General features: G+C 50.0%; 1 protein-coding gene across 1 annotated transcript in view; it reads right to left on the bottom strand.

Moving 5' to 3' along the window:
* Positions 1 to 2,194: 2,194 nt before the first annotated feature.
* The window catches only part of LOC145714939 (matrix-remodeling-associated protein 5-like), a 31,381-nt gene continuing 20,853 nt past the window's right edge, over positions 2,195 to 12,722 (bottom strand). Inside the window, exons 6-7 of the mRNA XM_081794483.1 lie at positions 9,280 to 10,180; positions 2,195 to 5,224 (exon numbers count right to left, since the gene is read on the bottom strand). Coding sequence (XP_081650609.1) covers positions 3,316 to 5,224; positions 9,280 to 10,180 — 2,810 coding nt within the window. The 3' untranslated portion in view covers positions 2,195 to 3,315. The remainder of the gene's footprint in view (positions 5,225 to 9,279; positions 10,181 to 12,722) is intronic.

Raw genomic sequence — 12,722 nt, 5'->3', positions numbered from 1 at the left:
ATGAGGAATTTTTAATCTCCCCAGGTGATCACACCACAAAGCCAAGAAGGAAAGCCAGTGACTTCTCATGATGTAACAAGTTTAAGTCTGTTAGGAAGGCTGAATAGCCGACCCGTGGGATGCAGTTTCCTTTCCCAAAATATCAGGTCCTCCCGGAACCCAGAAACTCACCACACTGCCCATCTGTGGTTTGGTCTCACGGGATAAAAAGTGCAGAAAAGTCCTCTGCAGGATGTAGCATCCTACACTTTCCATTTAGTAGCAGGAGAGAGGCTGGCCTCACCAGATCTAGAGTCCTGTCCAGCTTCATTGGAACGAGAGCTCTATTTGCAATTGGAAACCAAATTGCCCGGTTTGGGTTCTCTTTTCCAGTGGAACCCTGGGAGCAAAGAGGGACACCTGTCTGCTAGCTAAGAGTTTTGCTCGTGCACCCAGATTTACAAGCACACGTACCCAATGTTAGAAGTTCGTGGAGGGCGGGTGGGGGAGACCTTCTTTAAGTTAATGTATTATGTCGTTAATATAGTATTTACGAGTCATGAGAGAACGATATGTGGTGCCAATTAACAATCTGAAATCACACACATCCGTATTGTGGGCAAACGGACTTAAATGTGTTTACTCCTGGGGAATAAGTCCAGCCATCCCTGTTATGACTTCCCATCATAAAAATGTCACTCACCCTTCCGTCTGATGTGGCCTTTGAGTCTCCTGGGTTCTGAAAGCTCTTTGAACCACGTGTAATGGTTCTGAATGTCTCAGGCTTGTGTCAAGCTGACCTGGGCAACTGTTTTCCATCCTTTGAGAAGACTGTGCGTGGAGACCACCAAAGGCGTCTTTGTGCCGTGCTATCTTGCCTCCGGCAGGACAGGGCAAGTCCTTAAGGATGCGTGTGGAGCCCACCCGTGTGTCACCAATCTATTTATTTATCACCATCATCATCATCATCATCATCATCATCATCTTCCTCTTCATCATCTGTCCATCTATTTACCTATGTATCGTTTTCATCTTTGTCCTCCACCATATATCTGGCATCCATGGCAGTGGTTCTCAAGCAGGGGCAATCTTAGCGGGCACGTTTGCCAATGTCTGGAGCCATCTTTTGGTTGTCACGCCTGGACTGGCACGTGCTACCAGCATCTAGTGGGTGGAGAACAGGGACCCTGCTCAACACCCTACAGTGCACAGGACACCCCACGCCAGAGAGTGGTGCACAGAGGGTCTCTCGTCTGTCCCTCATTAACCCAAATGGGTGCAGAGGTCGAGAAGCCCTCCTTTGGCTGAAGACTTGTCTACGGAGCATGAACTCTTGAGGCAAGACGTGTTTCCTGCACATGTGGTTCTCTCAGGGCCTGCCCTCGTATCCCGCACATGGTAAGGGCACTGCGAATATGTGTAAGCAAATAAATGGATTAATGAGGGACAGACGAGAGACCCTCTGTGCATCCCACAGGTCATGGAGAGCCAAGCACTGTTTTGCATCAGTGACTGCCATTCATTAAAGATTGGCAGCATTTCACTTGGTGTCAACGCTGAGAGTCATGTTCTTCCCAAATACTTATCTCGAGTTTTGTTTTTCCTCTTAGGGGAAACAGAAGAATGACAGTTTGGCATATTCGAGGAAGGCTGGGACATGTGCCCCAAATGTGTCTTTCCCAAAGAGAATTTCCTGAGCGATTGCAAAGGCACCACGTCCCCACCCCCTCGCCATTGTCTTGCTTCTTTTTTTTTTTTTTTTTTTATTTCTTTAACCTTTATTCATTTCTGAGAGACAGAAAGAGAGGGAGTGTGAGCAGGGGAGGGGCAGAGAGACAGAGGGAGACACAGAATCTGAAGCAGGCTCCAGGCCCTGAGCTGTCAGCACAGAGCCAGATGTGGAGCTCAAACTCATGAACCAAGAGATCATGACCTCAGCCAAAGTCGGATAGATGGTCAACCGACTGAACCAACCAGGTGCCCCTGATTGTCTTGCTTTTTACTGAACCAGCACCCCCTGGAATGGAAGGGTCCCACCATACCTTCCTGTAAAATACATGCTTAGAGCCACTCAGTTTCCTTGCCTGTTAAACCCTTGCAGATAATAAAATAATTCCAATGTGCTGGATAAAGGCAGCTCTTTAAACACTGCTTTATGCCCAAATTCATGTGAAATGCTCTTGCCCTGGAAAATAGGACTATTATCATTGCCTAGTTATTTGGAAAATATTATTTTATTATCAAATGTACATTATATTGACCTTAAAAATACAGTAAAGCAGTCATGGGGATAACATGTCTCCTATTTTCCATGAGCACACACCGACGGGGCGTTGCATGAGGGAGACACCTTTCCGGGCTTTTCCAGGAGGCTCTGGATTCATTGTTCAGGGACACGGCTTAGCTCTCTCCTACCCTCTCCTTCCCCCTCCCCGACTTCAGCTCTCAAGATAAATCCACAAACGAGGAAATCCAATCTCCCAGCGTCCCACACTGTAGGGTTGCTGGGGAAGGTAATATAATCATGGTTACTGAATTTGCTCAAGGAGGGTTGGAGGCTATTTTTTTTCGATTGTATTTCCATGCCTGCTCTCATGTATCCAAGTCTTGTAAAGACCAATAATTTATTATTTTTAATGAGACAGAAAGTGTTCCTTTCTTTCTAGCCTCATCGTCTGATTGGAAAGAAAACATAAAAAAAGTCTTTAGGTAAGACCTTATATAAAAAGTGAGTTCCAGGGAGAAAGTGAGTCCAATATATAAAAAGTGAGTCCCATATAAAATGGTAGCCATATTGCATGAAACTTGTACATTACAAAGACATCAGTCACTGTGCTTCTAAGCCCTTCTTGGGCAAGCTGGAGTTCTAAAGTGACAGGACATAAGTGAAAGATGGGTAGTCATCGTAGAACATTCTATCATGTTAAGACTGCAGCAGGTTAACTAGGGGATGCATCTTCAACGGGGTAGCAAGGCACCGGCAATCTCTATGGTTTATTTTCAGGGAGTTCTCCTTACGTCTGCTACAGACGCCCAGTAAGGCATTGGCGTGGTGTGTGCAAGTCAGCTCCTGCGAGCACACGACATCCCATAAACATGAATGAAAGTCCCTGGAGAAGCCAAACCATGGTTCTCGTGTTTGCCCTGCTTCCTTTTGCCGACAAGCGTAGGTCAAAGTCAACATGAACCTGAAACCCAGACGGGGGCTCCCATGCACCGTGACAGATCCGTTAAGAGTCCTGACCATCTGACTGAGGCGGCTTTCCTTACAAATGAGGCTTTGTTCTAACTTGCCAAGCAGTGGCTGTGTGGAGTCCACATTCTGGGGGAGGCATTTCAGTAGATGTGGATATAAGTAGTTTTCGAGTCAGTGCCTAGGATGTTTTTTGCAGTGCACTTGTAGAAACCCGCGTCTCTGTGTGTGGCCTGCTGGATGGTTAGTGAGCCCTGGGGGTGAAGGAATCTGTTCCCATACAGACGGGCCTGCGCCCCGGCGGTCAGGTGCGACTTGTCCGGCAGGTCCCAGGTGATCTCGGCCTTGGGAATCCCCATGGCCATACAGTTTATCTTGATGGTGTTCCCGGGCCGCGTGTAGATGACGGGGGTTGGCTCACTGGTGATGCGGGGCGGGTAAGCGATCACGATAACTGGAAAGTTCATGACCGAAGGGCCATACTCCGTATCCACCTTGCACACGTAGGTTCCCCTGTCGAAGACGGAGGCGTCGCGCACCGTGAGGGTGCCATTTTCCCAGAGGGAAAAGCGCCCCCGTGTTTGGGGGCCCTCCAACAGCATGGTGTTGGGGAGCGTCCAAGAGAGGCGAGCTGACCGGCCCCCCGGAGGGGTGCAGTGCAGCTGCAAGGTCTCCCCGTTGATGATGCTCACCAGATTGTGATACTGGTTGCTGATCTCGGGTTTCAGTCCCACCTTCAGAGAGACCAGCCTCTCCGTGTAGCCGGCTGAGTTGCGGGCCACGCAGCGGTAGGCCCCCGCGTCCACGGAGGAGAGGCCACTGATGTGCAACATGCCGTCACCCTTATGGTAGAATCTCTGCAGCTGTTGGCCGCTCTGGAGCTCTGTCCCATTGGGAAGGACCCACAGCAGGGTGGGCGTCGGGGTCCCTGCGGCCGAGCAGTTGAGACTGATGGTGTGGCCAGCCATGGCCGTGATCTTCTCGCTGACCGGGTCGTGGAAGATGGGCTTCTCCACGGGGTCCAAGACCGTGAGCTGGACAATCAACCTGGCTTCCCCTCCCTCGTTGCGGCCGATGCACGCCAGCTGCACGGAGTCGCTCTTCCTGAGACTCCTGATGTCCAGCGTGCCGTTGCGATGGATGGTGATCCGGTTCCCATAGTAAGGGGCCGGCAGAACCACGCCCTCGGGAAAGGCCCACAAGACCCTCGGAGTGGGGATGCCTTCCGCCTGGCAGTCAATGAGTTTGCGACTCCCCCCGGCCGCGATCTCCCGCACCGTGGTGATGGCGTTGGGGTTCCCGTTGATGGTGGGCGACCGGACGTTGACGTGGATCCAGACCGTCTTCCGGTCCTCCCCGGCGCTGTTCCTGACCACGCAGGTGTAATTGCCGCTGTCTGAGCGCTGGGCTTTCTGGATGAGAAGAGTGCCATCCTGGTATATGTGGTACTTATCGGAGGAGGCGGGGATCAGCCTGTTGGCTGGAGAGAGCCACGTCACCCTGGGCGTGGGCTCCCCTTTGGCCTCGCACGCCACGGTGACCACGTCGCCATAGGGCACCTGAACCACGGCGTACGTCTTGTTCCGGATGGCGGCGGGCTCGGTCACCACCTTCACTCGCACCGTCATCTCATCCTTCCCAACCTGGTTTTCGGCAAAGCAGGTGTAATCCCCTTCCTCCCGCATGCCGACTTCGTTGAAGTAGAGGGTCCCGTTGTTGAAAACCACGTAGCGCTTGGTGCGGCCACCGCCGTCGTCAGACTGCATGAAGGAGTTGACCAGGCTGCCATCCGGGAGGCTCCAGGAGATCTCGGGGTTGGGAAGCCCGGTAGCCACACAGTCTACTTTCAGGTCACCCCCGTAGAAGACCTTGTGGTCATTCTCCTCCTTGTGCTCGATCTTGGCCGGTCTCATGACCACATTCACCTTGAGCACGACAAAGTCGTCGCCAACCTTATTCCGGGCAACACACAGGTAATCCCCCGCATCCTTGTCCGTGACAGACTTCACCACCAGGGTCCCGTTGGCAAACACCTTGATTCTGGTGTCAAAGCTGGCCGAGGGGGACAAAAAGGACAGGGATGTCAGTCTCCCATATGCTCTATCCTGGCTTTAGGTCACCAGAATGAAAGGAAAACATGTGGTCTGGGGAACTTTCTGGGCACACGGCCGCGGCTGCAAAATGTCACGTGGTTTTTGCAGCCGGCAGGGGACTGCGTTCACAGGCGGAGATGATTGATTTGCCACAAATAAGAACTCTGACTCGGTAGAGCCTGACCTTTGGCTGGCCTGGCCACTGATCCCAGGATGTGCAATGCAGTCAAGGACTTGTGCCCAGTTAGGCTGGGTGGGTATTCACTGCGTATTTGCAGGGAGCTCAGGGCAGAGCTTATGGTAGTGATAAAAGAAGCTACAGCCATGGAGAGAATGAATCTGTGTTAACCCAAATAAAGAGGCAGAGTTCTTCCCGAATAAAATGCTTCGGACGTAATTTCTACTCTTGACTATTCTATATTATACTATATCCCATTATGAGGCAAGGAGCTGCAAATTGGCCAGTCTATGCATTGAGTAATTGGAGGTATTCCCACAGTAACAAGTGGAAAGATCTGGGAGATTCTCCCTCAAAAAGTGTCCAGATTGAAAATTTGCAATTACACATAATTTACCATGGTGGTATCAGGAGAGGAGGGGTTGAGTTTGAACCCATAAATATATCCTAAATTTTGCATTATTCGGACAGCGTGTCTGGAACTGTGTTGTACAGTTACCAAGAAAAGAGAAGAATGGGAAAGAAGAAAAAAGAAAAGAGAAGAAAAGAAGAGAAGAGAAAAGAAAAGAAGAGAAAAGAAGAGAAAAGAAAAGAAGAGAAAACACAAAACCAAACAGAGTCTGCCTACGGTTGAGTCAACCTGACTATTGTTAATAAAATACAAACAACAACTAACAATGAGCAAATACACCGTTTGGTTGGCCGCAAGTGTGAATCAGGCCAATGTGAGTCAGTAGAGAGGAGGAGACAAACATATCTCAGTGTGCCTTAAGAGTTTAGAATCCAAAACTCTGTGCAGTACCTTATGTCTGCCAGCTTTTCGAAACTTCGGAGTGGTGATTCCTAGCCTTGGTCATAACCACAATCATCTGGGCAACCCAGAAACATATACATGCCTACGCATCACAGGGGATCGGGAGTCAAGAAAAGCTGTGATATCTGTATTTTTAAATAGTCCCAATGTGTATGCGAGCCAAAGAGCCTGCTCTTTGATAAAACTCACATGGGTAGTTTAATTACACTCTACTAAGAATGCAATTAGTCAGAGTTTCGTACTAATGAAGATGCCAAGACAGTGATTTATGATTTATAGGGACATACTAGCAGAGTGGCTCATATTCGTCCTGGGACCACATTCTTTAACTGCACGTTCATTCAGTACATCTGCCCAGCTGAGAGATAGTTCAGGGAAAACTGGGTGCATGGTATTCTGGAAGGAGAGTGCAAGGTTCACCAGGCACCACCCCGCCATCTAAAGTTCACATTCAGGCTTCAAGAAAGCGTGTTCGCCCTTTCCCTGCATTGGAAAGAAACTGCAGAGGCCAGGCACAGCTGCCCCGAGGCCCCGGGTGCTGGCTTCCCTCCTCACGTGCTGCGGTGGGACCCACGTCCACATGCATTCCTGCCTGAGCTGCTGGGCTGTGGATGCTGAGGACGCGCCGTGAGCCAGGGTTTCTAAACCACGGCACCACTGATGTTTCCTTGGTTTCATTTTGGCAACCATTGTCTCTTTGCTCTGTATCTTGAGATGCTTCCTGAAGAGACATTGGCTCTTCTGGATGTAGCCCATGGTATCTCAGACTCAGCACGGCTGACATCTGGGAGGGGTGGCTTTCTGGGGTGGGGTGTCCTGAGCACTGTAGGGTGTTGAGCTGTGTCCCTGGTCTTCACCCACCCAATGCCACTAGCAGCCTCCCCTCTAGTGTGACAACCAAATATGTCCCCAGGCATTTATGGGTGTTCCCTGGGGGAATAATCTGTCTAGCTGAAAACCACAACAGATAGCTCGTGGATGGATGGATGGATGGATGGATGGATGGATAGATAGATAAGTACATAGATGATAGACAGATAGATAGATATAGATGATAGATAGATAAATAGATACATACATACATACATACATAGCTGATGGATAGATGGATGGATGGATGGATAGATACATGGATATAGATGATAGATAGATACATACATACATAGCTGATGGATAGATGGATGGATGGATAGATAGATAGATACATGGATATAGATGATAGATACATACATACATAGCTGATGGATAGATAGATAGCTGATGGATAGATGGATGGATAGATGGATAGATAGACCAATAATAGATAGATAGATAGATAGATAGATAGATAGATGAGTGGACAGATGGATGGATGGATAGACAGATAGATACATGGATATAAATGATAGATACATATATAAGTGATGGATAGATAGATAGCTGACAGATGGATGGATGGATCAAAGATAGACAGACAGATATGATAGATATAGATGACAGATAGATATGTACATACATGCTTACATAGCTGATGGATAGACAGATAGCTGATGGATGGATGGAGAGATGGATGGATGGATAGATATATAGACGATAGATAGATAGTTGATGGATAGATAGATAGCTGATAGATGGACAGATGGATGGATAGATACAGATGATAGATATAGATGATAGAGACATACATGCATACATACCTAATCGATAGATAGCTGATGGATGGATGGATACACTGATGATAGATAGAGAGATCGATAAATAGATGATGGATAGATAGATAGGTGATGGATGGATACATCATTGATAGATGATAGATGGATGGATGGATAGATAGATAGATAGATAGATAGATATGATGGATGGATAGATAGATAGATAGATAGATAGATAGATAGATAGATAGATATGATGGATGGATAGATAGATAGATAGATAGATAGATAGATAGATAGATAGATATGATGGATGGATAGATAGATAGATAGATAGATAGATAGATAGATAGATAGGATGGATGGATAGATAGATAGATGGATGGATGGATAGATAGATAGATAGATAGATAGATAGATAGATAGATAGGATGGATGGATAGATAGATAGATAGATAGATAGATAGATAGATAGATAGATGGATGGATAGATAGATAGATAGATAGATAGATAGATAGATAGATAGGATGGATGGATGGATAGATAGATAGATAGATAGATAGATAGATAGATAGATAGATAGACGGACACATAGATGATAGAAGAATGGTCTTTCATGCTAGGTTAGTGTCTCAGCCTGGGCACTACTGAGACCTGTGGCTGGATGACTGCCTGGAATGGGGTGTCCTGGGCAGTGTAGGGTGATTACCAGTGGGATCGTCACTTCCTGATTCCTGTCAATCAAAAAGTCTGTCAATATTGTCAAATGTTCCCTGGGGCCAAAGCCACCTACAGGGGAGAACCAGTGATCTAGGTACATCTGGGAACTTAAGGCACTGGATGAGACCGTGACTCTCTTTGCAGCCAAAAGAAATGTTTGGAATATTCCAACATGGTGCCCTATTCATGTCTTTAACTTCTTCTGTGTTCACCGCCTTTCTCTTCCGCTAAGGCCACTTTCTCGTAAGACCTGAAGCTTCTTGTGTGTGTTGGGTCAAAATCGTACAACCTAGGGGACTACAGGCAATATTATCCCTGTAAATACAGTCCATATATAATCATTAAAACAGAAGTTATTGGTTCATTTTTTTTTCCCTTGGGAGGGGGGAACAGGAAAGGAGAAGGAGAAAGGCAGATGTTTCTCCCACATCCCACTTTCCAAAGACAAAAACTCACTGTGCAAAGAAAGAATTGCCCGCTCCCTGCGCGGAGCACACGCAGGGATCCAGGTGCGAGCATCTTTGTCCCGACACGGAGTCACTTCCCTCCCCATCTGACCCCAAGGAGAGGGCTCCCGCGATGGCTCCAGGGCGGATGCAGGAGGGGACCCCAGCGCCCAGAGGGGAGGCAGGGCCCCGGAGCGCAGCGGGAGGCAGGAGCGAGCACGTACCTGAACAGCGAGTCCATCATGCGCTTGGACGGCAGGCGCCAGAGGATGCGAGGCCAGGGGTCCCCGGACGCGCTGCAGTCCAGGCGGAGGGTCGCGCCGTAGCGCACGTCGGTGCTCTGCGGGGAAGTCCCGGTGATGCGCGCGTTGGCCGCCGCGCGCTGCACCGTCAGCTGCACGACCCTGCGCGCAGATCCCACCACGTTGGCGGCCACGCACTCGTAGCGGCCGCTGTCCTTGGGCGCCAGGTTGCGGATGTAGAGCGTGCCGTTGGGGAAGACGAACAGGTTCCCGTTGATGAACTGCGACGGCCGGATCTGGGTCCCGTCCCACAGCACCCAGCGCACGCTGGGCAGGGGCGCGGCCTTGGCCGTGCAGTGGATGTGGATGCTGAGCCCCGGGGGCAGCGAGATGTTCTCCAGCTTCTCCTGGTGGATGACGGGTGGCAGGGCCGCCACGTGCAGCCGGATGGCCAGGCTGTCCGCGCCCGCCGCGTTGCTGGCCACGCACTTGTAGACGCCTCTGTCCGAGAAAGAGGCCTCTTTGATGGACAGGGTCCTGTTTTCGTGCAGCGTGACCCTGCCCTCCACGGGGGACACGGTCTGCCACACCCTCCTGTCCGGGAAAATCCAGGAGATCTGGGGCGCCGGGGTTCCCTTGGCCAGACACTCCATGGCAATGGTGTCTCCCAGGTACACGGTGACGTCTTGGTAGTGGGAGGCTAGGATTTGGGGCTGCTGCACGGTGACAGACAGCAGGACCACCATCCTGTCCGCCCCGTGTAGGTTCTTGGCCGTGCACATGTACTGGCCACGGTCCTGCACCTGTACCTTCCGGATGACAAAGGTGCCGTTCTGCAAGACCTCGAACCGCTGGAGCCTGGTGTTGGGGGTCATCAGGGCACCTGGGAGTCAAAACAGGTACAATCAGGTTCCAGGCAAACGCACCCTCTCCGCACAAGCCAGGGAGGACGATTCCTCGTTAAGGAGCTGAATCAATCCTTCTCTTCATGTCCGGACCCGCAGAAGCGAAGACCAGCCCCCAGCTCCACCACGGAGACGACAGAACGTTCAGGGTCACCATTTCTGGCTCGTATGCCGACCCCAGAATCGAGGGATATGCCACCTTCCGGCGAAGAGCAGCCAGCATGGGTTTGGAGGGCTTTCTGGAAGCTTCTATGAGATCCACCCCCCCCCCCCCACACCCCACCCCTGGCACCGGGGGATTTCCTTGTCACTTCTGCTACTAGACACACAGGTGCGGAGGCTGACCCCCCCCCCCCCCCCGCCCGGCCTGCGTGTGGCCAGGCTCCCGAGTCCAACGTGAGCGACATTGAGCTGGTCCCTCTCTGCCATGTCTGACCGACTTGGGTGCTCACTCCTGCTTCCACACGGAGTCGAGAGCCCTCCCTGCACTGCAGTCTGGGGGCGTGCTTCTCTCTCTCCTCACCCTCTCCTCCCCATGGTTTTTTAAAATATTTTTTAATGTTGATTTATTTTTTGAGAGAGAGACAGAGTGCGAGCGGGGGAGGGGCAGAGAGAGAGGGAGACACAGAATCGGAAGCGGGGTCCAGACTCCGAGGTGTCAGCACAGAGCCTGACGCGGGGCTGGAACTCACAGACCGTGAGATCACGACCTGAGCTGAAATCAGGAGTCGGACAGACGCTTAACGGCCCCAACTACCTACCCAGGTGCCCCAACCAAATGGTAAAATCTCTACGAGGAAGTTTGTAAACTTTAAATTTTGCTTTCTTTCCCTTTCTTTCTTTCTTTCTTTCTTTCTTTCTTTCTTTCTTTCTTTCTCTTTCTTTCTTTCTCTTTTCCTTCCTTCCTTCCGTCCTTCCTCTTTCTCTTTCTCTCTTTCTTTCTTTCTTTCTTTCCCTTCCTTCTTTCTTTCTTTCTTTCTTTCTTTCTCTTTTCCTTCCTTCCTTCCTTCCTTTCTTCTTTCTTTCTTTCTTTCTCCTTCCTTCCTTCCTTCCTTCCTTCCTTCCTTCCTTCCTCTTTCTCTTTGTTTCTTTTTTTCCTTCCTTCCTTCCTTCCTCTTTCTTTCTTCTTTCTTTCTTTTCCTTCCTTCCTTCCTTCCTTCCTCTTTCTTTCTTTTCTTTCTTTCTTTCTTTCTTTCTTTCTTTTTTTCTTTTCCATCCTTCCTACCTTCCTCCTTCCTTCCTTCCTCTTTCTTTCTTTCTTCTCTTTTTTTAACATTTATTTATTTTTGACACAGAGTGACAGAGCACAAGCAGGGGAGGGGCAGAGAGAGGGAGACACAGAACGTGAAGCAGGCTCAAGGCTCTGAGCTGTCACCACGCTCAGGATGTGTTAGCAACTAGGCTTTTCTGATGCTTTCACATCTGGGTTTTGCTGACCCTGGAGGGACCCCAGGCCCCTCCCAGAACTAGCCAGTCCCAGAGTTAGCAAGCAATTCACCTTTTAAATGCAAACTAATAGGGGCGCCTGGGTGACTGAGTCCCTCAAGTGATGGAAATGTCGATTTCAGCTCAGGTCACGACCTCAGGGTTCATCAGTTTGAGCCCAGCCTCAGGCTCTGTGCCTGGAGCCCGCTTCGGATTCCGTGTCTCCCTCTCTCTTTGCCCCTCCCCTGCTCACACGCTCTCTCTCTCTCTCTCTCTCTCTCTGCCTGTCTGAAAAATAAAATAAATATTTTTAAAAAAGAAGTATGCATTAGAAGTAGATCACCACTCTCAAAAATAAATAAATAAACAGTAAATAAATAAATGCAGGGATGCCTGGGTGGCTCAGTCGGTTAAACGTCTGACTTTGGCTCAGGTCATGATCTCACGGTTCGTGGGTTCGAGCCCCGCGTCTGGCTCTGTGCTGACAGCTCAGAGCCTGGAGCCTGTTTCAGATTCTGTGTCTGTCTCCCTCTCTACCCCCTCCCACTCACCTCTCTCTCTCTCCCTGTCTCTCTCAAAAATAAATGAACATTAAAAAATTACAAATAAATAAAAATAAACCACCCAATCCAGAGCCCATACCCCGACCCCCTTGTGTATGGGGCTCTCCCGTTCCCAGGCCACCACTCACCTGCTGGAAGTTTCCCAGGGCGGGACCACACATTCGGGAAGCCCCTAGGCCCCAGAGCCCAATGGTGAGATTCAAGCCAGCCAGCCCTAAGCCTCCTTGCACAAACTCCAGTCAAGGCTCCCGTCCATGTTTCCCTGACCCCTTCTGCCTGCTGACGGACCCTGGCCCCTCCCTGCGTGGTCCCCTCTTATTGCAAAACACACTGTCTTTCTTCAACGGTCGTCCTTCCCTGAGGTCGTGGCCTCACGATTTCTGAAGAATACCAAATCCCATGTATACAAAACGAAAAGTCCTGGCGAGCCCTGAGTTCTGGCATTCTCCTCGCCTCCCACACAGCTGGGCTCCTGGATCCCGCCTGCACCCACGGCTCCCTGTGCGCATGTGTGTCTAGTGAGGGGGGCCCG

Source organism: Panthera onca, chromosome Y, assembly GCF_046562875.1.
Source record: "Panthera onca isolate mPanOnc1 chromosome Y, mPanOnc1 haplotype 2, whole genome shotgun sequence".
NCBI lineage: Eukaryota > Metazoa > Chordata > Mammalia > Carnivora > Felidae > Panthera > Panthera onca.
This window is presented reverse-complemented; position numbering and strand designations above follow the sequence as displayed.